The 27,535-nt window shown below is 37.0% G+C and overlaps 2 protein-coding genes across 5 annotated transcripts in view; both read right to left on the reverse strand.

Moving 5' to 3' along the window:
- Window positions 1-4,715, reverse strand: part of CPLANE1 (ciliogenesis and planar polarity effector 1) — a 58,157-nt gene extending 53,442 nt beyond the window's left edge. For 2 of the 3 annotated variants that reach the window (XM_035310305.1, XM_035310303.1), the window contains exons 1-6: window positions 4,629-4,715; window positions 3,925-4,071; window positions 2,345-2,480; window positions 2,042-2,161; window positions 938-1,164; window positions 504-610 (exon numbers count right to left, since the gene is read on the reverse strand). In XM_035310305.1, coding sequence (XP_035166196.1) covers window positions 504-610; window positions 938-1,164; window positions 2,042-2,161; window positions 2,345-2,480; window positions 3,925-4,005 — 671 coding nt within the window. In that variant the 5' untranslated portion in view covers window positions 4,006-4,071; window positions 4,629-4,715. Of the gene's footprint in view, window positions 1-503; window positions 611-937; window positions 1,165-2,041; window positions 2,162-2,344; window positions 2,481-3,924; window positions 4,072-4,202; window positions 4,523-4,628 lie in introns of those variants that run through there. The other variant, XM_035310304.1, reaches the window with a different exon arrangement.
- Window positions 4,716-7,447: 2,732 nt separating this feature from the next.
- Window positions 7,448-27,535, reverse strand: part of NUP155 (nucleoporin 155) — a 30,826-nt gene continuing 10,738 nt past the window's right edge. The window contains exons 15-36 of one of the 2 annotated variants that reach the window (XM_035309540.1): window positions 27,169-27,263; window positions 25,512-25,600; window positions 24,426-24,485; window positions 23,293-23,355; window positions 23,032-23,182; window positions 22,143-22,209; window positions 21,140-21,258; window positions 20,840-20,943; window positions 19,667-19,800; window positions 17,247-17,438; window positions 16,718-16,856; window positions 15,910-16,045; window positions 15,340-15,493; window positions 14,946-15,050; window positions 14,662-14,816; window positions 14,076-14,205; window positions 13,720-13,833; window positions 13,128-13,248; window positions 11,551-11,661; window positions 10,158-10,294; window positions 9,573-9,673; window positions 7,448-8,231 (exon numbers count right to left, since the gene is read on the reverse strand). In XM_035309540.1, coding sequence (XP_035165431.1) covers window positions 8,093-8,231; window positions 9,573-9,673; window positions 10,158-10,294; window positions 11,551-11,661; window positions 13,128-13,248; window positions 13,720-13,833; window positions 14,076-14,205; window positions 14,662-14,816; window positions 14,946-15,050; window positions 15,340-15,493; window positions 15,910-16,045; window positions 16,718-16,856; window positions 17,247-17,438; window positions 19,667-19,800; window positions 20,840-20,943; window positions 21,140-21,258; window positions 22,143-22,209; window positions 23,032-23,182; window positions 23,293-23,355; window positions 24,426-24,485; window positions 25,512-25,600; window positions 27,169-27,263 — 2,616 coding nt within the window. In that variant the 3' untranslated portion in view covers window positions 7,448-8,092. The remainder of the gene's footprint in view (window positions 8,232-9,572; window positions 9,674-10,157; window positions 10,295-11,550; window positions 11,662-13,127; window positions 13,249-13,719; window positions 13,834-14,075; window positions 14,206-14,661; window positions 14,817-14,945; window positions 15,051-15,339; window positions 15,494-15,909; window positions 16,046-16,717; window positions 16,857-17,246; window positions 17,439-19,666; window positions 19,801-20,839; window positions 20,944-21,139; window positions 21,259-22,142; window positions 22,210-23,031; window positions 23,183-23,292; window positions 23,356-24,425; window positions 24,486-25,511; window positions 25,601-27,168; window positions 27,264-27,535) is intronic. The other variant, XM_035309541.1, reaches the window with a different exon arrangement.

The raw sequence follows: 27,535 nt of genomic DNA on the forward strand, positions 1-27,535 counted from the left end.
TAATTCTGTTATACTGAATACAATGACTTATGTATCATACAAGAAACCATGCAAGACAAAGACACATGAAACATACAATAAAAAAGCCCACTAGTTTTCTTCAATAACCTTACAAATTAGAAAAAAAATATATTAATTTAAAATTTATGTCCAATTGATGATAATTATTTTTATGGGACAAAAGTTTTGACTATATCTACAGAACATTAAAGTAAATAGAGATGCATGCCACAGAATTAAGACACTCGCATTCTAGCCAGGAACAGCCTCCTCAGACAGTATAATGCCATCCAACACAGGATTATTCAGAGTTTGAAAATGGAAATCAACTGTTGTAAATAAAAAAAAGATTCAAAACATGTCAGAAAACACAAGAGATTACATAAGCTAATTGTACTTCAATATAAATACACGTTCACATGCAGCTTTGAAACCCCGTTGTAAAGTATTTTATAGTAAAACCTTCCTCTAGCTAATGCAACTTCAAACAACTTTGAACATACCTAACATATTTAAAGCTATATTCATGCCATCGCAGAATCAAAAATGTGAGTACCAAACACTCTTCAGAGTAAAACACAAACGAGCACAAACAACAATCACCCAGTATCTGTGGAAAAAAAAATACAAAAAGAGACAAAACAAAGTCAAAATCCTGGTTGTACATGATTACTTATATATTTAGATCAGTAGCTATTTAAATTATAACATAATGTTGTCATTTAGAAATTCAAACAATTTAAGGCAGGCAAGAATGTATGGGGCTAGATGAACTTTAATCTGATTCAGTATGGCTGTTGTTATATTGCCATTAAATCCGTTACAAACTGAATGATTAAGCCTACAAACAACAAAGTGGCAGACATTGCTTACTGTAGCTTCTGTGGCTCAAATTTATTTAGGTAATTACATGATTAGTTTATAGCCCATTTTTTACCTCATTTTGTATAAAAGCAGCATGTACTCCAATTTCTTTTTCTTCAGTAGAAGGTAACATCACTGATTCATCAGGCAAAATTTGTGTCCAATGTCCAGAAGAACTTTTATGGGACGGTTCATTTTCATGTTCTGTGCTCTCCCACAGAAAGACACATGCTGTAGGAGTAGTTAACAGTGCCTTTCTGCCATCTCCGGACACATACAAGTACAATCTCATCAAACACTCTAGAAAAAACAACAATGTGCCAGAATAATTTTTGCTCTTCTGCTGGATTTAGATTTAAAAAAATAAAAAGAACATGAAAATTATTTTAATCTCTTTCACAAATCCAAACTGCCACCTTAACTGTCTTTCATTTATAGCTTCATTACTAATAGTAGACCTTTGGCAGCAGTAATGTCAGATGGGATTACCATTTGTATAGATTTTATGAATCATCTTTCCCATAGGACTCATCCATTAGAGGTGTTTCCTAAGATGTTTTTTTCTGAAATTAATCTTTTTATGAGAACTATGAATAAATGCACAAGTACTCTACTTATGAATTACCTTCAACTCCTAAATGCACTACTAATCTTCCTGAAATGATAGGTTCCTTGTACAATACATCACTTGGTAACGTCTTATCAGTTAAAATATCCAATAAATAAGATGACACAATGATATATAACTTAAATAGTATTAGATTTATAAATAATACGACTTGGCAGTATTTTCTCCAGTTAGCATGTCATAAAACCCTACCTAAACAATAAACTTAAAATGATGCCTATAGTGTTTAACTCAAATGTGTGTCTTTTCTAAAATACTTATAACCTAAGGAATGATTTTCTACAGTTGATAACTAACCATTATAAATAAAATATATATTGCATTTAAAAATGGATTAGATTAGTTTTCAGATTTCTAAATGAAAAAAAAAATGTGTTTCATTTACGTAATAAAAAGGACATTTTTCAATGCTTAGCTAAAAAATAAATTATACAAATACAGACCAACATAAGAATACAGCTTTTTATTTGTGCGGTAATACCCAGTAAAAAAAAAAGAAAAATATTTTGCTTCTACATCATTTTCAAAAGACAAACTGGAAACATTTACCTTGTGCTGCTGCAACAACCTTCCTAGACTCTTCGATTGCTGGAATGATTTTCAAGCGGTCCTTATCTTTATTCCAAAGAAATAGCTCTCCTGTTGTAAGTATTCCTGCCAACCAAGCACCTGTGTTCATCAGGGGAGAGATATTTGGCAGCATTTATTGTGAAGTACTTAAAATTACTTTTTAGCCACAGTTCTAAACCTGAAAGTGAACTGAGAAATACTTTAGGTATTGTATCTTTCCAAACTGTTACAACTATAAATAAAATAGCATGAGATTATAATACATAAAATACTATACTTAACCATTTCCTGATGTTGTCAAGACAACTACATTTTTTAACAGTGATTGCAGCTGAGGGATTTTTTTCTTTGTCTTCCCCGATGGCAAGTTAATTTCATTTATATGTTTATCATCTAGAAGAAAGACAGACTCTTTTTCCTGAAAAAAGAAAAAATAATTCATTTTTTAGTGATTTTTTTTTTTTAAATGACATTTTCTATGTAAGCCTGTAAAGTAATTCAGTTAGACATTGAAAACTCTTAGAGAAAAATACTGATGGGAAAGAAAGAAAATATGTTACAGGGAAGGGACACCTCCCACCAAACCAGGTTGCCCAAAGCCCCATCCAGCCCAACCTTGAGCACTGCCAGGCATGGGGCATGCACAGTTTCTCTGGGCAGCCTGTGCCAGTGCCTCACCACTTTCACAGGAAACAATTTCTTCCCAGTGACTAATCTAAATCTACCCTCTTTTAGTTTAAAGCCATTCCATCTTGTCCTGTTACTCCACTCCCTGACAAAGAGTCCCTCCTCATCTTTCCTGTAGGCCCCCTCTATGTACTGAAAGGCCACTATAAGGTCTCCCTGGAGCCTTCTCTTCTCCAGGCTGAACCACCCCAACTCCCTCAGCCTGCCTACATGGGAGAGGTGCTCCAGCCCTCTGACCATCCTCACGGCTCTCCTCTGGACTCACTCTAACAGCCCCACATCCTTCTCATGCTGGGGGCCCCTGAGCTGAATGCAGGACTCCTGGTGAGGTCTTATAAGAGCAGAGCAGAGGGGGCAATCACCTCCCTCGCCCTGCTGGCCAGGCTGCTTCTGATGCAGCTCAGGACATGGCTGGATTTCTGGGCAGCAAGCACATACTACCAGCTCATGTTGAGCTCCTCATCAACTATTGTCCCCAAATCGTCCTCAGAGCTGCTCTCAATTCCTTCTTCCCCCAGCCTGCATTTGTCTTGTATAATTAATTTACAGTACAACATCATATCTAGTATAACCCTATGCTGATGATGCATTTGGTTCGGGGATTTTAAACTATTAGACTCATAGTCATTACTAATAAGTTCTTCAAAGTATCTCAACTGTATCACATGCCGACAAATGCAAAAGTAGATACTTGTTACCTCCTGTTGTAATGTCTAATTCAGTCAGATTTTTGCCACTATTTCAGTAGAAAGAATGGTGCTTAAACAGTTACTTAATTAAACTCAAACAACAAACTACTCTCCTTTTATCAAAAAGGCTTAAGAAAGCACATCTTTGAACAAATGCAGCAGGGGATTGTTCACAATCTTCAATGACGTACTGTAAAAAGAGTTATGAAAAATTAAAACCATCAAAACAACAAACTCAATACAGGGCACATGTTTTGAAAAACTGACTCTTTATTGTTTATCTGAGCAATCTTGAATTGCTCCAGCATCAAGCCAAGAAGATTTAAATGAATGACTTTTTTTTTTCCCAAGATCTGTTAAGCTTGGTACTTTCAAGTCAACTCCCTTTTACCATCCTCCCTGTAGACAGAAATACAAAGCGTTATATAATTAAAACATATCTATTCTTTGCAGCATTTTATTTTAGTAAGTGTTCTTTACACTTACCTGTCCAATCCAGGAGATGCGAGTCCATGGTTTTCTTTGTTTGATAGATGTAGAGATGAGAACATCTAGCTTAATCTCCATTCTTGTAAAACCAGTAGGTAACCATAATTAAAAATATATGTGTGTAATAATGGGTTTTTCACATACCTAAGGAGAATTTGAAATAAAAAGAAAAAAAAAGTTTTCATTATTTGTGGGTGGGCAGAGGATAAGGAACGAGGACGCAGACTCCTAACTGTAGCAGCTTCCAGCTAAACACCAACAGAGCCGATCCTTACCTGCATCTCCACAGTAACTGCTGTTTTCACTCGCACACGCGCTACAGTTCATTGGCTATTCACTGCTACTTTCGCTCACATGGTTCACTGGCTATCCACAGGTTATATACTCCAGAAGGAATCGAGAGAAAGAAGCCACAAGACAAGACACCTCGCTGAAAGCACTAACAAGAAGACTGACCGTGAGGAAAACCATGAAGTTTTCCTTTCTGTGCAAGAGACCAGAACCACCACGGAGCCGCCTCAGACTCAGGGGGGCAGCACACTGCACACCCCATCACCCAGGGGACCCCTGGCGGACCCGGGGCAGCGCACTGAGGCCGTCCCCAGCCCTCAGGACGCAGACACACGGCAGCGCCCACCGCAGCGACAGAGCCGCGTCCCCCCACCCTCAGCCGCCCCCAGCCCCGGGCCAGCCGCACTCACCCGCCGCCAACGGCCGAGGCGGTGCCGGGACAGCGCAGAGCGCAGGCGCGGCGCTGAGCCCGAGCCCGCCCAGCGGCCAGCACCCCCCAGGCAGTCGAGATGGCGGCGGCCTGGTGTTGTTCGTTGCTGCGCGGGGCTGCCGGTGGCTCCATGGCGTGGAAATGTCCGTCGGCTCCAGGAAGCTGGCCGCGGATATCTGATTAACGCGTCAGCCCCACGGGGGAGAGCCTGGAGTGCTCTCATATGGCGATGGCTCGGGGTGGCAGTAAGGTGGCACTTTGCCAAGCCAACGCTCCTGATCAAGTATGGGAATTTAGGTGAAATACAACATAAAGAGCTAGAGCCCCTGTACTTTGTGTTTTGTCACCTTGGGGAAATGTATTTGAATCCCTTAAATTGTCCACATGCTCAGCCTGGCTCTTGTGCCTCAGAACACTTAAAGTCCCTTTCCACCATCCCTTAACCACCACATCTTCATCAAGAATCACAGAATAGGTGAGGTTGGATGGGACTCTGGAGATGATCCAGTCCAACACCCCTGCCGAGCAGGATCACCCAGAGCACACTGCACAGGATGGCATCTAGACAGATGCCATCTTCTCCTCCAGAGAAGGAGGCTCCATGACCGCTCTGGGCAATCTGTTCCAGTGGTCTGTCACCCTCATAGTAAAGAAAAGTTTTCTCATGTTCAGCCAGAACCCCCTGTGCATCAGTTTGTGCCTGATGCCACTCATCCTCTCACTGGGCACCAGCAGAGTCTGGCCCTGTCCCCATGACACCCTGTGTTAGGGTTAAAAACTGTTAAGTTTGGTCCAGTATGAAACAGGCATTGTTGTAAGACCAGCAAGGCAAATCTCTGACCTTGCAATGATAAATATTGCTTGCTCAGCAATACAGCACCAGGCGACAAGTCACCCAGCATGAGATAGTGCTGCCACCCACACAGCACACACTGGCCATGCGGCTTTGCTTGATCACAGCAGTCTGTCAAGGACTGCCGAGTGCTCCGCTGAGGCTGGGGCCGCTAATTGTGTGCTGCTCCAGGCCCAAAACCTATAGGGGCAAACCTAGGGGCAAAACCTATAACAGATCAAGTTGCTCTGCATTGTTGGGGCAGGAACATCAACCAAGGTCAATGCTGCCTCCGCGGGGAAGCCCGCAAGACATTGATACCTACCAGACTGATGGGATGCTGATCACACCCTGGCTAAGTATCTCTGGGGACAGCACAGTGCTTGTCAGCACCCTTGTCATCACCCTGGAGTCAGTATGTATGTAAATAGCTCATAATAAGGCTTGCTTGTTATATTTGTTATATACATATAGAGTTCTTGTCTGATCCTCGATGGGTCTTTTCTCCAAGCTAGAGACTCAGTTCTCTCAACCTCTCCTCATATGAGGAGTCCAGTCCTCTGATCATCTTAGCAGCCCTTCACTGGACTCTCTCTGGAAGGTGCACATCCCTCTTGTACTGGGGAGCCAAGAACTGGATACAATACCTCAGATGTGGCCTCACAGGGGCTGAGTACAGTGGGAGAATTACCTCCCTCGACCTCTGGCAACGCTCTTCTGAATGCAGCCCAGGATACCATTGGCCTTCTTGGCCACAAGGGCACATGGCTGGCTCATGGTTAACTTGTGACAAGTCAGAACCCCCACTGCTTCTCAAAGCTGCTTTCCAGCAGCTTTTAGTAAGCTTCCAGCCTGCACTGGTGCTTGGAGTTATTCCTCCCTAGGTGTGGGACCCTGCACTTGCCTTTGTTGAACTTAATGAGGCTGTTGAACGTCAATGTTATGGGATATGACCAGAACCACAATTACGAGACCAGAGTAAGGATACAAGATTTTCTCGGGCTGCAAAAAATATTTTCTAACATCTACATCATCTGTTTTATATGGAAAGATGCCTCTTTTTCCCAGGATAGAATGTAGTTCCTTTATTTGAATACTTCACTAGTGAATTTCAACACTGACAGAAAAGCCAGTATTAAGATTTCAGCTTTATTTTGATCTAACAAGAGGTAAAAAACAGAATTACTCTAACTTACAGTATTTTCCTGTGTGCAATCTGACAGAAAATCACCACAACATACCTGGCAGTTGACAGGGAAAGAAATTTAACAACTGCACTTTAAACAAAAGTTTAGGACATAATAATCAGTAAAGGTCATAAGTAGTTAACTTGTGTGTAAATAAATGCCTTAATCCATAAACTTTTTTTTTTTTTTTTTTTTTTTTGAACACTTCTTACAAGTGTATCAACTACTCGTTTTCCTGGAAAAATTATATTAACCTACTCTGTATGCATGCACAAATATATTTGCTTCTTTTTCCGTGAAAAATCTCTCAACACTCCTTGCCAACTTACTTGCATGAAAAAATTTATTTGAGGAAGACTGAAGTCCACCATAAACTACTATTTTCTTGTGTATGGCATACACAGTTTATGTCACTGGACATTTATATACAGTGCATGGCAGTAAAACAGAGACAAAACATGTTTATTTGTAGAATGACATTTTAAACATTGGGAAGCATGTAGGCAGGTAAGGCACAACTGCTGCTCATTTTAAGTAATATACAGAATTTGGGCCTTGTGTGGAAGTATAAAAAGTGGACAGGAAATCACTCCTTGATATATTATTCTTATAATTGTTACTATTATTGTTATTTTACTGTAAGGGTGTCTGAACACTGGAACAGGTTGTCAAGAGAGGTTGTGGAGTTTCTGTCCTTTATTTGATTGTAACAGATAAAACAAAATTATTAAAATGGAATAGGGAAAATAATATGAGGGGCTTTTAATACTGTTCTTTCACTTTCAGTATAAATTAGATTGCTAATTGCTGCAGTTTCATTCCAAACATACTATTTATAGGTCATAGTGAAAGTGGCAGTTATGAAACAATTCTCATTGTTATTGAAACTTGCCAATAGAACACAGCTAGAGTTAGGGTTGCATCACTACTCCCCGATATGACCATGTTTACAGTATGACTCCTTCAACATGTGCTTTTATCATCATCTTGCCTTTCACAGTTTTCATGTCTTGTTTTGATACTTGTGAAACAGATAATAAAGTAGATTCTAACCCTTATTTTTCTCCATTCTTTTATGTTAAGTAAAGAAAAAGGAAAATATTTACCAAATATTTTTAATTCTGAAGGGAAAGACCATACAATGTCCTTTATTTCAACAGTATAAAAAAGAGCGTTCTATCATTAAAAAAATTGGTAGTAGCAAAAGAAACTCAATTTGTCACATTTACATCCTACAATTTGTAGATACCTTTAGATGAGCAGGAATACAGACCACACAATCGATAATTGCAGCAGGAGATGCAACTTTCTTAAAATTTCTTTCTATTTGTTCTTCCAGAGATTCAGTGCAGACATCTGAACTTTTATTTTATAGTTCATTTTATCTGAGCTAACACTTTTTATTATTATTATTTAATTAGTCAATCAGTGAAGACGCTCTAATTTAGCCTGTAGTGATTTAAAATTCCCAATGGTTGTCTGCACTGCTAGCGTCGGGCTCATAGACTGAAGTTCAACCAGGTAGCAACTAACGGCATCCAAGCAAACATTTGTGAATCGTCGCCTTTAAAGAAAACAGAATAAAACATTGAATAACAACAAGCTCCTTTATATGTTTCTATATATTAGAATTTACCTGAAACAGAAAGTGAGCAAGCCTCAGGTTTTAATGCAATAATGTATCTGCAAGATATGTCAGCTACTTTTAACTGTTTATTAGAAAAAAAAGTATTTTTTAAATCTAATGCTTATGAATGAGGTGTAACGGGAAAATAAATGAATCATTTATTTACCTGATCTTACATATGATAAAACATGATACAGTTAATAACAGTGAATTATTTACTTGACAAATATTCAAATACTTAGATATAAATACAAACAAATGTATACATTACTAATTCATACAGTAATTTTAATATCAAACATTAATAGCAAATCACTATTTTTAATCCTGAAGCTAATATTAATTTATTTTGATATTAATACCTAGTGTCCACATCAATTAATGTTAATTTAGATACTAAAATTAGACAATATTCACTTAAGGTTCTAATAAGCTAGAATACTTAAATTGGCTTACCATAAAACCAAAAAAAGGAAGACAGAGGTAAACCATGTATTTGAGGAGAGGATACTTGCATGTATATTTTCCAACATAATTACAGCAATTTATGGTTAGAAGAGACATGAAGACATTGCTTAGTTCTGCTCCTTGTTTCTGAGACAGTATAGTTCTGACTGAAGTTTTTATAGTCTATTTGTAAAAATTGCCAACACTAGAGATTTCATAATATACAGACAACTTTTTCAAGTATATAACAATTCTTTTAGCTACAGTTTTTTACTAATATCAAATCTAAATTATTTCTTGTTCTGGATTAAGCTGAGTTTTAGTCTTAGAGAGTGATTAATCACCAAACTTTTAAGAACAATTTGTGAAGATTTATATACACATTTTCTTCTCTTTTCTACGATTCAGAAACCTTTGTGCTTCTAGCTTTTCTTCATGAAACATTTCACTGTCTCATTCACAAAACAAAGACCTGATTCGCACTTTCCCCCACTTTTTCCATATTCCCTCAAATTTGTCTATACTACTTCTTAAAATACATTCCTGAAAAAATTACAAAATAATCCTGTATTTTTCTCCCAAATTTTCAGTGAAGAAAACTCTTAATTGAGGCAGTTTATAGGGACAATCCTATACGTTTCTACTTTCTACAACCCTACAAGTTTAAAATTGGGAGTCTCAGTAATTACTACCTGGAAACAAACACTAAATTCTTTACCCCTTCCCACTCCCTCAAAAAAAAACAATGTTGAGAATAGCTCAAGTGCACTGCTTTAGGATATTTTGTACATTTTACTGTATGCTTCCTTAGGATGTAGCTGCCCCACTTACCTCATAAGTACTCTGCTTGGATCTTGTACATATCCCGACAATAATACGTGAATACACTCTAAAAGGTGTAAAGGCTTTTTCATCCTATTCCAATATGGGTCCTAAAAAAAAATTCCAAAATATGAAACTACATATTAATGGAAAATAATAAAAACAAGGGGGGGAGGAATCAACAGACACATACAAATTGCCAGCTTTGGTAGCTGTAACAATAAAGTAAAAGGAGTAGGAATTCTATCTTATATATATTAAATCCATATTTTGAGTACTATTACAAGGTTTGAGTAGTAAAGTGCACATGAGATTAACTCAGTTTTCCTTAAGTCTGTAAAGTAACAGATTTTAGGAAGTTCTACATTCCTTACACTGTGAAGGATCTGGATAAAATGAACCAAGTCAACGTTAAAAAGCTCTAAAAGTCTTCGAGTAAAAAAAGCTATGAAGTTGATACTTAGATATATCCCAACTTTACATTTATTTACATTTCCTGCCAAAAATTCTTATAGTAGTTTTAAAAAATTGCCCCCCCCCCCCCCCCCTTTTTTTTTTTTTCTTTTTTGTTCTGTGTGTGGCTATTTTCCTTACCCGTGCTTTAAACAACTGGTCATATACTTCAAGCAGCCTTGGCAATGGCACTCCAATTTCTTGCATGGTATATGTTACAAAACCTACATCCCAGTTCAAAGCACAGACCTGTTGCTCTAGAAACTGCACTAAAAAATCTGGAGGAAAAATAAAATGGGATGTTTAGATTCCAACTTGTTAATAGCAGCCTAGCAAATAAGGTCATTTGAAAGTGATTTATTAGCTCTAAGTTTGATTTTCCATCTTCCACACCTTTGTTGGCACTTTTCACTCGTGAAGCAGATGCAACAGTTTCTCCCAAGCTGTACAGGGGAGTGGATATGCTAAATGTAATTATCTCTAAAGATGATATTAAGCAATGCATGAGAGGGATTATTCAGACTACTTACTACAATTCCACTATGGAACTGTTCTGTTAAAAAAAGTACACTAACTTTTGTTTCAGCACAAAACACAGTATCATTTATTTGTTAGACTAACCAGCTCTACCTGCAACACTACAGCATCTTTATCATGGTTAAGTGTCAGTAACAATATTTTAGTATTATTACAGTACCAATGTTCTTTTAGAAAATATTTTCCAGATTTTTACGTAATAACACGTTGTCAGAATGTTTGAGCATCTCTAAAGCAGAAAGAAGGTCCAAAAGGATACAGAGATCTACTGAATCCTGTTTTTGAGTGTGCCCCTGCAGGCAGCAGTGGATGCTTCAATAGACAACAGATAAATGTGTTCGCCTGAAATCTTGTTACACATGTAAAACTGTATTTTTACTTTGTACTTCAATACAAAGTTAACTGCTTTGTGATTTGCACAGCTATCACAAAGCAACTGTTGCTGCCTTCTAGGCTTCATTTACTTTCCATTCAAGGTGGATCTGTATATTCTGGCTAAATCCCTAGATAAGTTCTAGGAACTGCAGCTGTAAAAGCCATAATGATTTTGTAAGCACACAATTATAATACATTTACAAGATTAGAGGCAATTATGAATTCTATTTCTGCTTCTATTTCTATTCCTGCTTCTGCTTTCCTCTCCTAAGTCCCTTGTCAAAGTCAGTGAGCAAGTTACAAGAACAATGCTTTTGTTACTAATTTCTTGGACAAAAAGGAAAAGCACCACCCAGGTACCACATGAACAACTCCATTCCTACTGATGGCTGAAGTAATATGTTGGTCCAGTTATAGTGAAAAGTTTCACAATAAACTACAGCAATTACGTAATATCCCAAGCACTGGAGGAGATGAAATTATCAATTTTCTTTTCTTTTTAAAGATTTTTAAAGAGACAGACATTTCTTAGGTCAGAACCTTTTTAAATATGCTGGAAAGAAATGTGAGACGAAGTCAAGTAATGCATGTATTTATTCACTATGCAAGCTAAACCACTTGCCTAAAGGAAAGTAACGAGGTGTGCCAGCATATATTTTTCCAAGCAAAACCATCTTTAGACTAAGTGCTTGCATTCTGTCAGCAGGGCTCAGAGACACACTATCACTCAACTCTGAAAGAGAAAAGAAATAATTTAAAAATGAACTTCAGAAAAAAAAAGTTCGAAATTTACACACAACTACACTGAGATTCTTAAATTTACTACTAACACCTTAATAATGGTATACCATATAAGTCAGCACTAAGTCAACAGATCAAAGTGAAAATACAGCCCTTTCTGGTAAGCATGCACAGATTTTTGCTTCCTTTAAGTTCCATGCAAGTAAGTCTACTGAAAAAAAAAAAAATCTACAAAAAAAACCTCAGTAAAATACCATCACCAAAAACTAACTAAAACCCAGACCTACAACTAAATACGTTTCCTCTCAAATCACTGCCAATGTTGTTTGCACACTGGCAATCTTGAGCACAAAACAGAAGGAACAAACAGAAGAGTGAATTACACACTCATGATAAAGGCTGAGCCAGATTATCACAACTGAGTGGCTAGACTTGTTGAGATGTGCCCAGTACTCTGCTTCTCTACAAAACGGACAGAAATCCTTAAGCTTCTGCTGCTGTCTGTGGTATAAAAGCCCTGAACTCCCTTAAGACTCTTTAGTCATTGCCAGGATAGACTTTCTCCTTTAGGCAAACAAACTAACAGTATAAACTTCAATGAACTGCTCATCAGTTACATCTATCAAATACGTTACAGAATATTCCAGGAAAGATGCAACATACTGTGGTGGTTTTACCGTGCTAGGCAGTTGAACACCACAACCGCTCTCTCACTCCCCCTCCTCAGATGAGGAGGGGAAGAAGTAAAGGAAAGAACAACTCACGGATTGAGATAAGGATGATTTAATTAAAAAGGGGAAATATATATATATATATATAATTAAGGAAATATTATTATTAATTAAACAATTCAACTAAAGGGAAAAAAAGGAAAAGGGGAAAAGGGAGGGGGGGAAAGGGAATAACTAAACAAAACAAGTAAAGGCTATGTGGAAGTGCAGAGGAAAGAAATTACTCTCTACTTCCCACAAATGAGCGATGCTTGACCACGTCCTTGAAGCAGGGCCTCAACGCACGTAGCCGGTGTTCGGGAGGAGGACAGACGTTTCGCAACGAGAGCCCACCCCTCCCCTCTTCTTCCTTTTTCCACCTTTTATTGCTGAGTGTGACATCATATGGTATGGAATATCCCTTTGGTTGGTTTAGGTCAGCTGCCCTGCTGATGTTTCTTTCTCACTTTTTGCCCACCCCCTAGGAGGGTCAGAGAGAGTCCTGATGCTGTGCCAGCACTTCTCAGCAGCAGACACAACACTGGTGTGATACCACTGCTGTTCTAGCTACAAGTGCAGAGCGCAGCACTGTATGGGCTGCTGCAGGGAAAGTTAACATCCCAGCCAGACCCAGTACACATACCTGAACAGCGTTACCAGTAACAACACATAATCAATCTTAAAAGCTTTAATTATACTGTTTTCCTATACTTCTATTTTGAACCAATCTTAGTCCACTTAAACCTACCTTTCTCGATGATTTCTTGCCAGAGAGTTTGCACCAAGATAGGATCAGAATGACCTGCACAGTGTATAATTGCAAGCTTACACTCTGAGAGCTTAAAAGGGTCAGCAAATTCTCCATATAGCTGAAAGAAAAATGACCAGGTTTGGCATTTCAGACAGAATGAAAAATAATTTTTTACATCAATTTTTCTTTACTTTACATGGTAGATATCAGACTAGAAATGGTGTACCATAAGTAGCTGTTGTCAAATACTACGTGAAAATGATTTTTACTTAATATATTTAGTTTAACTTCTTAAATATAATCCCCATTTTTTATATGAAGCTATAATTAATGTTGATAATATTGTAGTGTGACACGCCAATAAATAAAGAAATGTAAGAAGCTTAAGAAAGAAGATCAACACACGGAAGAAATCAAACTACTGAAGACTGAAGGAATATCAAAGCACAGAAAAAGACAGCCTAGGCTAACATAAACACTCTGAGACCAGGAATGCTATAGTCAATATAAAACCATGCTTTGCACTGCATGCCCCCTTAATCCCCAAATGTAATAAATTGACATTTAATACATAGAAATTTCTAACCACCTTGGTTATATCCATCAGCTCAGCATCAAGCTGTGAGACTGCATCTTGCACTGAAGAATGATGGGAATATTGCCGTTGTAATGTTTCTTGTATTTGAAGCTGAATCCTCGCAACCTTGGGTAAAAACAATTTCAAGCCTGGATTAATTTAATCAAATCTTAGGAATACACCCAGCATTAACACTACCTTATTTAAATGTAGATGCATTACTGCCTTACATCCCAGAGTATCAACCGCATAACTTAAAATACTGAAAACTGTTTCTACAGATTTGGTAATAAAAATGCCATGTGCAATGTTTGGACCAAGTGCAGTAATAGAGACACAGTGTAGCTTAAATAAGTAATTTTTCTTACTTCCATTTTTTCTTCAAGTTCATGTAGGAATTCACCATCTGCAGCTATAGAAGATATGGTAGTGGAACTTTTGGCACTCAAAATAGCACGTGCGATGTATTCAAGACGCTGCTGTAGAGAAATTTCTGTGCTGCAAAACAAATATTTACTGTGCAAAATGGGTATCAAGTATAATTATATAAGAGTTAGTCATACTCTAACTAGACCCTGGAAGTTAGCTAGTATCTTATCCAGGATTTTACTAAGTCATGCGAAACATTATACCCAAACCATGTAACCCCTTCTTTGTGCATGCACAGTTACAGTGCGCTTCTCAATCAGCTGCTCTACAGTTACAAAACACATTATAAAGTTCTGCATCAGAAATGACCATTTCATACACTGTACTTACAACAGGAATTACATTGCAAGCTAAAGCATAATACATAAAATAAACATTTCATTTTTTTTTCAAGAATGCCCCAGATTGAAAACTAACATATTCCATTCATTCACTTTTTTTTTCTTCAGCAAATGCCTTGGGCATAGACTTTTCTTAAAATATCTATACTTTGATTTTTTTTTTTAAGTCACATATAATCCATACCTATGTAGGTCAGCCAATTTAGCCAAGACTCGGGCTGCATTACTAAAATTTCTGTTCTTTTCAAAGTATCTCCACAGTAAATCCATATAACGAACTTTGTTTTGGTCAATCTTGGTCATCCGCACAAGGTAGGGTTCCAAAAAGGGGGCAGTCACCTGCAAAGGTCATAAAGACAACAATTATATGCTTGCTCTCTCATCTCTTTTAAAGCATTATTACAATTAACTCTTCTAGTCCAGTGGAACCCTCGAAAAAATTATTTCCTTGAATACACATTAGCTCACCTGTAATAGTTTGTCAGCCAGATCAACTTGTATCAGCCAGTTGTAAAGTGCAATACTAAAGAGTTCATCCGTTGAACGTTGAGCTAGCTTTAGCATTTGTTCAAACTAAGGGGAAAGAAAGACCAAAACTGTTATTCCAGAAGAGGTTACATTACATCAAGTACTGAATATGTACATGTCAGTATTTAGTTATTTAGTTTCCTGGGGTATATCATCATTTTTATTAACACTCCCCAAAGAAGCCAGATCATGACAAACCTTAAACTTATATCTGTTTTGCTAATCTATTCCAAATGTCCTTTTTTATTTAATTATTTTTTAAAATTTCTACACCACTTCTAATCACACTTTTCTGAGTGTAGTCACTTTTTTTTTTTTTTTTCAGATTTCTTACATGGTGTCCTGCTTCTTCATTGCTGAGCATGTTGGGGTCAGATGACAGCACTGGAGGACCTGGTTTTTTGGGTACGCTGGGAGACTGGGGAGCAGCTTTACTTTGATTCACTAACTCCTGAAGGGTGTCAGTGATACACTTGTAGCTGTTAAGTCTGTAAACAGAGCAAAACAAAAAAGCCTAACAATTTGCATTGTAACTATCTATGAAGTTCTACTTTTTTATTTTATGCCTCAGTAGGCATAATTACTAAAAGTAAAAAAGTCAGGTGGTGTTATCAGGTAGTTCATGCTATCTAGTTTATTCAGTTATCTTTCTAACAAATAATTCTGTAATGTTCAGATCACAATATTTTCAGTGTATTTCAGTTTACCCTCTGTTCCAAATTAAGCTGGTGCCACATTAATTATATTCTAGGAAAGTACGTTGGGCAAAACCCTCTATATTGTGTCTGTTATTCTAAAGTGCGTGCTCATCATTACCCTCCACACCTTCCCCAAAAGGCTACTTTTCCAGTCACTTGAAATCAAGTACCCCATATAATGCTAACAGCGTATGATGAAAACTTGCCTCTCTTGAAAAGCTTGGAGTCCCACAACATCCTCTTCTGGTTCTCCATTTTTATAGAAATGAAGGCCAAGACCTTGGGGATCTTTCTTCTCAGCAGCAGTAAGAGACAGTTCTACTACTCCCTCATAGAAACGCACTATAAATAAATAAAAATTAAAAACAAACTAAACCCACAAATAATATTGTTCATTATTGTATTAAATTTATGAAAAATTTTAAATGACAACAAACACTACTCATTTTATCAAGCAAGAAAAATGAAACCCTATTCACTCTGGCCTTTATCTTATAAAGTTTTATGCCTATTCCTTTGGGACTGTATCTAAGTTTGAAATTACATATTTGTATAACAAAGGCTGAAATCTTGATTGTTAAGACAGTTATATCTACATTTAAATTATGTACTAGCTTCTGCTACACAACATATGATTCAGAATCATCTTTCAAAGAGCACATTTTGTATAAAGACTCACCCCACAAAATACTATCATTTACCCTCTACTTACATTCAGCCCAAAACCTTTGCTAGAAACATTTTACTACATGCATGGAACAAATTGAAAGTGGAACAGAGGAAGTGGAAAGGAATGCTTTTATACAGAAGTGTTTATTTTTGTTTACTGGTGAAATCTAGAAAGGCTTTAAACAAGAACAGGTTGATATATGTTTATTGTGAGAGTTATTAAGACACTGTTTATGGCAAAACATCACTGTAAGATCTGTTAGAAGTCAGAAAACAGAACAAAAGGACGGCATGAAATGATATAACAGACTGCTTAGCAGAAAAAGATCAGCGATTGCCTCTTACCTTGCCTATATTGTGCACAAACATTAGCAAGGTCTACTTGATTGCTAATCTTTTGGTACTCTTTCAGTGACTCTCTTAGCATCTTCTCTTTTTCCAGTTTGTTTTGAGCCTGTCGAGATCGCTGAAGCAGTTCATTTGCCTACAGATAAATGATGGGAAAATGAAAGTTATTCACATCAAGTGAATTAGCAGGTTATTATGCCAAGCTTCACAGCTGAAACAGTAGAAACATCGTCATAAAAAAAAAAAAAACAAACAACAACCTCCTTTTGTCAGTTGATAATAGCCATAATGCCTCAACCCATATTCAGGAACTTGTACTTAGATGTGTTGAACTTCATAAGGTTCACAGGGGCACTTTTCTCAAGACTACCAAGATCCCTCCAGATGGCATACTTTACCTTCAGCAAGTTGACCACACCACTTAGCTTGGTGTTGTCAGCAAACATGCTGAGGGTGCACTTGATCCCATGTGCATTTACACTCTAATGCTGTGTTTTGGTACTATCAAATCTGGAAGTGACCTTACCTTGGAACAGACAGCATCATCAGTGCTATAGAGAAGAGGACAGATATCTTGCAAATGGGCACTGATGCCATCCACAGCAGCGTTATCTCTGATATAACAGTTTATAAGAGAAGCAATGAGTGCTCCCGTCAACTCTCTGTCTCTAATCACCAAGTCTTTGAAAGCAGTAATCTTTAGATGTTCTTGCAGTTCCTGAGGACAGAGAGAATTTCATTAGCTCAAAGATTTTACTGAAATTAAAAATTATAAAATCATTCAGGATGGAAAAGACCTCTAAGATCATCTAGTCCAACCTTTAGCCTAGTACTGACAAGTCCACCACTAATCAAGCTACTAAGTTCTAATGTTCTACATGTATGCATTTTCTGATGACCCCCAGGGATGGTGACTCAGCCACTTCCTGGGCAGCCTATTCCAATGCCCCACAACTCTTTCAGTAAAGAAATTTCTCTTAATATCCAACCTAAATCTCCCCTGGCACCACTTGTGGCCATTTCTCCTTATCTTTTCACCTTGTGCTTGGGAGAAGAGCTTGAGCCCTACCTCCTTTAAATAAAGTAATTGTAAAGTACAGTCTCTCCTCTTTTCTAAAAGCTAAAAAACCCCATCTCACTCAGCCACACTCCCCGTAAAACTTGTTTCCAAGCTTTCTCTTCACCAGCTTTGTTGCCCTTCTTTGGGCACAATGTTTTGGACACAAAATGTTACAGCAAGGTTAACTGCTTCCACAAAATAAACACATGCAAAGCTCTGTATAGACAGCACAGAAATACATCTTATTTAGCAAAATTGAAAGTATTAGAGAGGAAAGCACTATCAGTGAAATGTACTAGATTCTCAAATGCCAAAGGACAGTGAGAACTCTACACATCTTCCTGTTACCTACACTGTGTGTCACTTCTGTTTCAGTTCTCTGTGAGAAAGGAACAAGCAGTTTTTCCTGTACTTCACAAGGCACTGTCAGAATGCACATGCTATAAAATGAGTACATCATGGTTTTTAATAACAGGAACCATCTGAGTACAGTCATAGATGAAAACAGCAACAGATGTAGAATGAGAAGGAAGTTTTAAATAAGTTTATAATGTTTTTTAGAAGTTTATAAAGCTTTATAAAAAACATCTTTCTGCTTTTTTATATTAAGTTACACAGAAAGTTGTTCATCTTTCTAAAATTATTAGGAACATTTGCTCATATAGAGCTAGATGCCAGTAGTGTCTATTGATGACCAATGGATTAAAATGAAACACTATTACAAAAACTCTAAAACTATTGTAGGGATAGAAAAAGGTTTTACTTGTTAAACAATTAGTTAACTCCTTGTCCATCACAAGAGAAAAGCTGCCTGTGAGAAATCATGTTAACTCCCAAGATGACAATGTGAAAAGCTTCATCATTTGGGCATTTATAAAATTTAAAAATTGTTCTTTTTAGTGTTAAAGAATACAACTTTTAGAATAATAAATTCTTCTGTGAAGTACTATAATAGAATGCCACATTTTCTTATCTTTAACAGATGCAAATCCAAGATTAGCGGAGGGTACAGAGTAGTAGCACCCATAGTTCTGTAAGTTTCCTTTCTTACAGACAAGGAGAGACTGAAAGAACTTGTTTAGCCTGGAGAAGAGAAAGCTTCGGATGGGAGGAGGGGGAATCTTCCCAATATTTGTAAATAATTGGTAGAAGGGTGTAAATAAGACAGAGCCAGATTTTTCTCAGTGGTACCCAGTAACAAGACAACATAAAATCGACAGAAGTTAAAACACGGGAAATAACTCCTTGATATATTATCCTTGTAATTGTTAATATTATTGTTATTTTACCGTTTACAACAAGTTGTCAAGAGAGTTTGTGGAGTTTCTAGACCTGACTAGACATGGACAACCTGCTTTAGCGTTGACTCTACTTTGAGCAGCAGGAGGCAAACTAGATGATCTCCAGGTAATCCTTCCAACGTCAGCTGTTCTGTGACACATTCTAGACCTCTGCACTCTTAAGTGCAGGGTCTGAAGTCTCTGCAACGCTATTGCTTTCCACCATAAAAAACTCTCTAATAACGGTAAAGCAAACAATTTCCTCTAGGCTGGGCAACATTAGTCTACTCCTTGCAGTACACATCTTGCAGGATGTACTCAAAGTTTCAGCGTACCGATTTTTAAAACACACTTAATATAAGTAAAATTAAATCTCCTGTTACTGACACATCCAGTTAGCTAAAATTGGGTGATGAGATCAATACTATTGGAAGTCTCTTAAAAATAAACACCTGAAACCTGAATAAAAATCTATATGCAGTTTAAAATTCATAATATGCCCCACAGTAAGTTAAAGTTATACTGCTTTGAGAGTATTTACATAGCAAAAAGAAATTCAGGCTTATTAAATATGTAAGAATTAAAGTCAGATAATTCAGATCATACCTTCTGAAGCTCACCCACAACAACATTAAATTGGTGCTCACACAGCAGTTTCCATAATGCCAGTGCCTGACAGGTTTTGCGAACGAGCTGCTGGATGCCTTGAAGTGAAGTTTTCTCAGTTAACTGTGCCTCAGCTGAAAAAGCAAGAGAAAGACAATAAGTAACTATGTTTTACATGTTTTGAATTAGTATGTCGATTTTTGAGGTTTTACAAAAACAGACTATTAAATTTCCAAATTTTCTTCTCTTCCATTCTTGATTAATGCTTTTTAGCTCTTTGGAGGAAAGTGCCTTGTTAAAATTTCCCCCAAACAAATACCATCTGTTAACATTTATTGCAAACTAGGAGGAGTCTTTTCTGAAAAGTATGGCTTCATGTGAGCGTAATGGATTTCCATAATCAGTATCAAGTTTTACCTTGATTATTCATAAATATTTACTATATATTATAATGAATATAAAATAAATAAAAACAAAAACATACATATTGTATTCTTGTTGATTACCTGCATTTGCCTTTAAAAAGAACAATTACATCTTTGGTTAACACTGTACACCGTCTTTAAAGCTCAAGTCTGAATGAAATGACTACACTGAAAACTAGCAAGATGTATTATATTCACTGAAAGACTGTAATGGGCATACTTATTACATGGGTTGAATATAATTGCATCAATTTATGTCTTTACCTTTCATGGAACCATGGAATGGTTTAGTTTGGAAGGGACGTTAAAGAACAACTCCTAACTCCAACCCTCCTGCCATACACAGGGATACCTCCCACCAGACCAGGCTGCCCAAAGCCCCATCCAGCCTGGCCTTGAACACTTCCAGAGATGGAGCATCCACAGTTTCTGTGGGCAGCCTGTGCTTCACTTCCTTCAAAGGCAAGAATTTCTTCCTAACATCTAATCTAAATCTGCCTTTCTTTTAGTTTAAAGCCATTCCCCCTTGTCCTATCACTCAACTCCCTGACAAAGAGTCCCTCCCCAGCTTTCCTGCAGGTCCCCTTTAGGTAGTGGAAGGCTGCAATGAGGTCCCTCCAGAGTCTTCTCTTCTCCAGGCTGAACAAGCCCAGCTCCCTCAGCCTGTTTTCATAGGAAAGGTTCTACAGCCCTTCAACATCCAGATGCACAATTCCCTTATGCTTCTAATTTAAAAGTAATTGCATACCATGATATTTCCTCTGGAGTTCTTGTTGCACTTGCTGAGAGCTTCCACCATCAGGCCTCATGAAACCCAGAAGCCTCTGCTGGAGATTAGCTGGTGTGCTGAAACTGCAGTTCCAAAATAGAGAGATGCTAATTTGATGACAAATACTGAATATTTTGAAGATGAAATCCAACACATCTTTTTTAGCATCTGAATAATTGAAGCTGAAGATCATATAGACTTCAACTCAGTGAATAGATGTGCATGGATTAATGTTCAAGAGCTGGACATTAAATACGACTAGCTTAACACACAGAATACCTTGGGTTTCCAAGAGCTCCTACTGTAGCAAACTGAGAATTTCTATCCAGAAATTCTTGTAAACCTTTGAGTTCTTGTAGTACACATTCCAGCACATGGGATGGAACACTGCTTTCTAACTGCAACAGACAGCAATTTTCATTACAGAAGGCTTAGACATTCCAAAACATTTTTCCAAAAGTTTACCATTTTAAGCTAAAGCCACTAAAAAGACAAATGCAAAGAGGGTGCAACAAATAAGCTATACAATAGTAATGCTATCACTCTAACACCATATCAATTATACTACACTTTTTAGGGAGCGGTGGAAGGTGTGAAAAGGAAGTAGTCCTCCTAAGACATACCATATTAGACACTACTTTCTTTGACTGTCTGATAGCCAAATCAGCTGTGTTTTACCATTTCCAACTCTGAATTACAATGACTGAGCATCACTAAGACAAAGTGTAACTGCCAGGGTATTCCTGAGTCTCCCAGTTGCCTTGTAACTGGAGGAGGAAGATTTATGTACCAGTTAATTTTGCATTGCTGAAATTACTCAGTTCAGGATTATATTAACATTCAAAGTCAGAAAACATTTTGTTGTTTTGATCATGAACAAAAAGTGAAATGCAAAGATGATAGAAAGATGCTGGAAAACTGTCTTATGTCTTTATATAACTGTAATGTTTATTCTAATCCACCAAATCATTTCATTCTTAGGCTTTGTCTGAATGGGGTATGCAGCAATAAAGGCAGTGAAGTCACTAAACACAGAAGAAACTGGCCATTGACAATTGACAACAGATAACATTCAAAATAATAACTTAAAGATTTTAAGCTTACAACTACTCCATAGCTAAGCACTTAAATATAATTAAAAAACACATTACAATGATAATTATGTTTTTTTTTTTTTTTTTTTTTTTTTTTCCTGATCAGTTTATAATTGGGAACACATGTATAAAGACTTTCACAGATATTCTACATGGAACTTTTAAAAATACAACAAACTTTTACATACTGCAACAACTTCTCGATTGCCACTTTTGAAAACTCGCTCCACCACTATACTGCCATCCCAAATATTTCTGCAATATAAACCAGAATTGTGTTAAAAGCCACAAATATCACAAGTTTGCACATTTTCTACATATAGTTTCTTAAAGAAATTGGAATTCAAGGTCAACGATTAAAGGTCTAATAAAGATCTGGATGAAAACTAAACATTTAAAAAAAATGGCAACCCATGATGGCATTGTACGTTTCTGCAAAGCACATGTATAGACAATTAAAAAATTTCAAACTTTAAATCTTAAATCTAATGAGGGTTGATGCTCTCAAAAAAATTAGACGGGTCAATGTTATTCTCTGGAAATATAATGTAGGCAAACAAGTGCCATAAACAAATGTCATAACAAATCTTCCCCCGCCAGCAAAGGGGAAAACCAACATAAGAAGAGCTCTGTTCTTGGTTGGAGAGTTTAGAAACACATGACCCAACATCCACATAACAGAATCTTCTTTAGTCTGGCTTTGTCATTCTGATTTTAACACTGTTTCTAAAGCTTCCTAACAGAAAAGACTACAAACTGGGATTTTGATCCTGCAAGTCCTACATTTCTGCAGGACTCATAGGACTAAAAAATAAAACAGTAGTTCTCAGAGTTGTGCATATTGCAAGATCAATGTCTAAGCAACTTTCCTGCCCTAACCATTCACTGAATGTAGAACTATTAATAGAGCTGTAAAGAGAATCTGCTATATCAACAGGTGCTTAGAAATCTCAAAATAAATGTACTTTATTGGTCTTATCTTTACGCGCTATTAAGATAGAATCCATCACTTGCAAGTTTTACAGGGCAGAAAAACTATGAAATGAATTGTGTGACCGTTTTACATGAACCACTCACCCTATAATCCGAGCAAAGTATATGCAGATGCCATTGTGTCTTCCAGAAAATACTATCTCTGGACCCATCATACCGCTAACAGATGTACCAGGGTGAGACATGGAATTCCCAGAAGGAAACATGGGAGTCGACATACCAGGAGACTGTAAAGCTAGGATAAAGGTAGGCAAATATTACTCCATTTATTTTGGATGAAAATAAAGAAGAAAAAGCCTAGTTGAAAAAAATCCTCCATTCCTCCAGCAGAGAAAGAGTAGTTACCTTGCCCATGTGTTGTCAAAAAGCTAGGATTAGGATATGGAGTATCAACAGTCAACTGGGAAACTAAAAAGGAAAAGAAAAGTAAGGTTTTTTTTTTTGAATATACAAACCACAGAAAACCCTATGCAAAAGCGGCAAAGCTGTCAAACCACATACTTTAAAGTTAGAAAACACAGCCTTTACACATTCAAACAGCTTTTAATTACAAGTAAATAAAAAATTGCATTAATTTCTGTTGGACACAACAATTTGTAAGTTAACCAAACAGATATGACGCTTTCAACAGCAGTCATTAAGCATTTTTGCTTTCAGCATTCATGTATTATTTGTTTCACACCATCAGTTCTCTGCACTGATTATCCACATGCTTTGTCTTGTTCCTTGTCTTCTGACTGCTCCTGTTCCTGATATAGGCACCCACTCTCAAAGCATTCACTTTGATTCATTTAGATCATTTCAAAGAATACCAGTTTTAACAGTTTTGAAACACAAAACTGGAAGAAGGTATTATTACTTTTACTTGTTATGTGTTGCTGCTGGACACACACTACAGCAACACTGCTTGGGATGCTCAGTTTGAGACATCCTGAGTCTGTTTTTCCCCAAGTGAGCATGGACTCATATTCAGTTGAGGATTTTCAACTCTTCTGCAAATTAATAATTGACTTAAGACTACAAAGTATGATGAGCACATGTGGTTGCCTACAAAAATGTCTATGTGCCAGCAGCATGTCAGATGACAACATACAAAGGGCAACAAAACTCTCACCCCGAATAATTGGTTTGTGTCAAAGAATCAGTTCTTGCCTTATTCACTACAGTACTCTCAACTTTGCAACATACTACACTGCAAAGGATAAAGTCTTTCATTGACCACGCCCAGTTCTGAAAGCACATTCTCCCATGTGCCAAGCAAAGCATAATATTGCAAGAAAAGTAGCATGCAAATGTCTGACTAGACTTTCAACAGGGAGAACATAAGGTGCCTGGCCTTTTAACACTAACATTATCTTAATGCAGTTTCACATGCAAAGTTTCAAGGTGTTTTCAAAATACTCTGTCAGCACTGTTCTGACCCACCACATGGGTTATCCACAATATCACAATCTAAATTGCACACGACAGTTCTCTACCCTGTGAACAAATAGAGTGAGCAGTGGCAGAACGGTGACGTCTTCCACATGGACCTGTCACTGAAGCAAAATAAAAAAAGCACTTTCACACTACATTTCAAAAAGGGTATATATAACTGCCAATTATTAAAAACAAACATTTAGAATTGGAAAGAATATATTTACTTCCCATAAGAGTAAATTTCAGTGATTACAGAGCTTTCTAGCATTTCCCCCACGCCCTTCTTTCGCTCTCATTCTGCTCCTAGCACCTGTCCTCTCTGTACCTGCTGTCTTCTTTAAGTCCTATTTAATTCTACATTCTTATGCCTTGCCTCTCCTCCTGCCTACATTGCAATTATTCCACACTATCAGGGTCGGAAAGTGATGTAATTGATGTGCTATAGATAGCCACTGTTCTTAGCATGTCAATCATAGTTAAGAATTCTGAAAGAGAATCAACTAAAACTTTATCTAAAACAGCACACATTTCTCAATATGTTTGAATTTGAATGTAGGTCAAAACCAGTACTAAAATTCAATTTCTTTGCATTCCAAGCAATCAAGTTTTTTCCCAAACCTGGTATGTAAAACTCAGTGCCACGTGTCAGATAAGCTTAAAGGATCTTGGAAATTAAGTAATCCCTGATACAATAAATAAATAAATTCAGTAGTATAATCAGAGTTCCAAATATATCATTAATTGCTTAAAAAAAAAAACCACACAACTCTTATGATCTGGAATTAAATGAGTTAACGTGCTAGCAGGCAACTTCCTTAAGCAGTTGTAGAAGACTCGACAAAATCTAAGTGGATACAGATAATATGGAAGGGACTCTAGTAAGTATGACATTAGAGGAAGACTAGAAACTATTCTCATTTTTATGTGGCACTGATGACCTAACCAGAAACCAAGTGCTGAAGCTTGAGCTTTCACAGGGAGAAATCACACAAATGACTAATATGTAATGACACTGCAAGGTACTCTGATACAGCCACATAATAAGCAAGTAATCTTGAACACAGGTACTTGTAAGAAGACAAAATGCAACATACTTTAAGGAAAAAACAAAACTTGTCCAAAACCAGGAAATGGTTGCTACTCACCAGCAGAAATGGGAGAACCTAAAATAGGTCCAACGTTGCTTGGAGGAGGCAGAGCTGATGGAAATCTCATTTGTGCCTCTCCACCATACCTGAAGTTTATATGCAAAGAAAAAGATTCCTCACACGTCATGCACATTCCATTTAATTTTTGTATCTTGGAAAATTAACTACAATTTTGGGGTTCTTTTAAAATGAAGAACAAAATGTCAGCACAACTTTTCAGAAATATCTGTGACTGTGAGATACTCATTTTGGCATATAAAAAGAAAACTAACTGAAATAATGTTATATGAAAGGCATTAACATATGGAACCACAAAGTTAAATGAACAACTAAGTCATATTCTTCATGGATGTTTTAAGTTCTATGGTGATATGATCAGAGATTAAAGAGGAATTTACCACTCTTCAAAACAGGCTTATGTTTTAGTATCTTCTTAAGGCTTGCCTATACATGAAAATGGGAAGAAAACAGTTGAGATGGCCCAAGCTCATCTTTCTATGGTCCAAAAGTAATTTCTGTCTCTCCTACAATGCTACAGGAGCCCTAAAAGGCTAAAAACTATTTTCCCTCAGGCAATTATTCATGACACCTCCTTAAATGAAAGGGAAGCCTCACTCAACAGCCCTAGCCTTTTTTCAGCACCTGAAACTTTATGCTATGGCAAAGCAACTGAATTATCAACTTGCCAACACATCTTCAAAGCCACAATAACTAATTCTACAACAATACTATCCCAATTCTTGGACACTTCATATATGTTTCCCAGGATGTAATAAATTTTAAGAAGTGATCAAATACCCTCCCCAATTCTATACTGAAAGAAATACAGCTACACAAGTCATACATATCATTAGAACTCACAAAGAACAAAAATACCTAGCTGCTAGTGGGAGAACATTTACCACAAGACAATCAGCTATATAACTTCCGATCCTCACCTAGACTGATAAAACAGTTCAAAACATACTTGAAATAACCTAGATATAAGAATTCTTAAATTTACTACATAGTAAGTGCCAGGATGCATAAGAAACACTGTATTACAATTTACTTTACCATCTTCTATTTCAAGGTTACAAACTACTTTTTCAGTACAGTACAATCATGCTACCACCTATTTGATTTACTCAGATTGCCTATTGATTCTGCAGTCATCAAGTAAACTATCTTTTAGATTATCTGGTAAAATGAACATTAGTTCTCATGTTGTATTTAATCTTAAGCATGTTGTATTTATCTCCTATTCAAATGATGGCTTCGGGATTCTAAATTTGTTCTTTTTCCAACTAAGTTGGCGTGATTAAATATAATATCTCTCTCTATATACTCCGCTTCAACAAACTAGGATACCCTGAAGTATAGATAAGTGAACTTCAAGCAGATTAAACTACATTTTGAATAACTTCTACACATGAAATACATCACATGAAAGCATCCAGGAGGGGAACTAACCAGAAGTGCTGACTACAAGAAGCTTCCTTTGCTGGCAAGATGTGATTAGTGCAAAAGTGTATTCTGCCAAGTTTAATAGTCTATGCTCATTTTAAAACAATGCTTACTCAGGCAGCACGTTAAAAAGCTATACGATTCTTTAGTGGCTGTAGTAATCATGAGCATACTGTTCAAAACAACATACACACCATTTGAAACTTACCTGAAGAATGCTCGTGTAGCCCAGGCAGATACTTCTCTATCACATGCAGCATTAGAACAGGCCAAGATAAGGCAAGTGGCACAGGCCTGATCCTCCTAGAGCATATTGTGTTGTCAGTGTGGCAGCTTATATCAAGTTGATAAGAAATATAAAGATGTTCTATTGATCAGTAACTAAACAGGAAATAGGCAAGGAAATCAGCTCTTTCCAATTATAGAAAGGAAGTGAATTAAATTGAGACATCTCACTGTAGCAGGATAAACTTCTGTTATACACAGCTTTTGCAAGCTCAGTATGGTTATTGACTGGTAGGAAATCTCCATGTCTATCACCTAATTAGGAGTGAGAGCTATGAAATTTCTACAGA

This window comes from Oxyura jamaicensis, chromosome Z, assembly GCF_011077185.1.
Source record: "Oxyura jamaicensis isolate SHBP4307 breed ruddy duck chromosome Z, BPBGC_Ojam_1.0, whole genome shotgun sequence".
Classification (NCBI taxonomy): Eukaryota; Metazoa; Chordata; class Aves; order Anseriformes; family Anatidae; genus Oxyura; species Oxyura jamaicensis.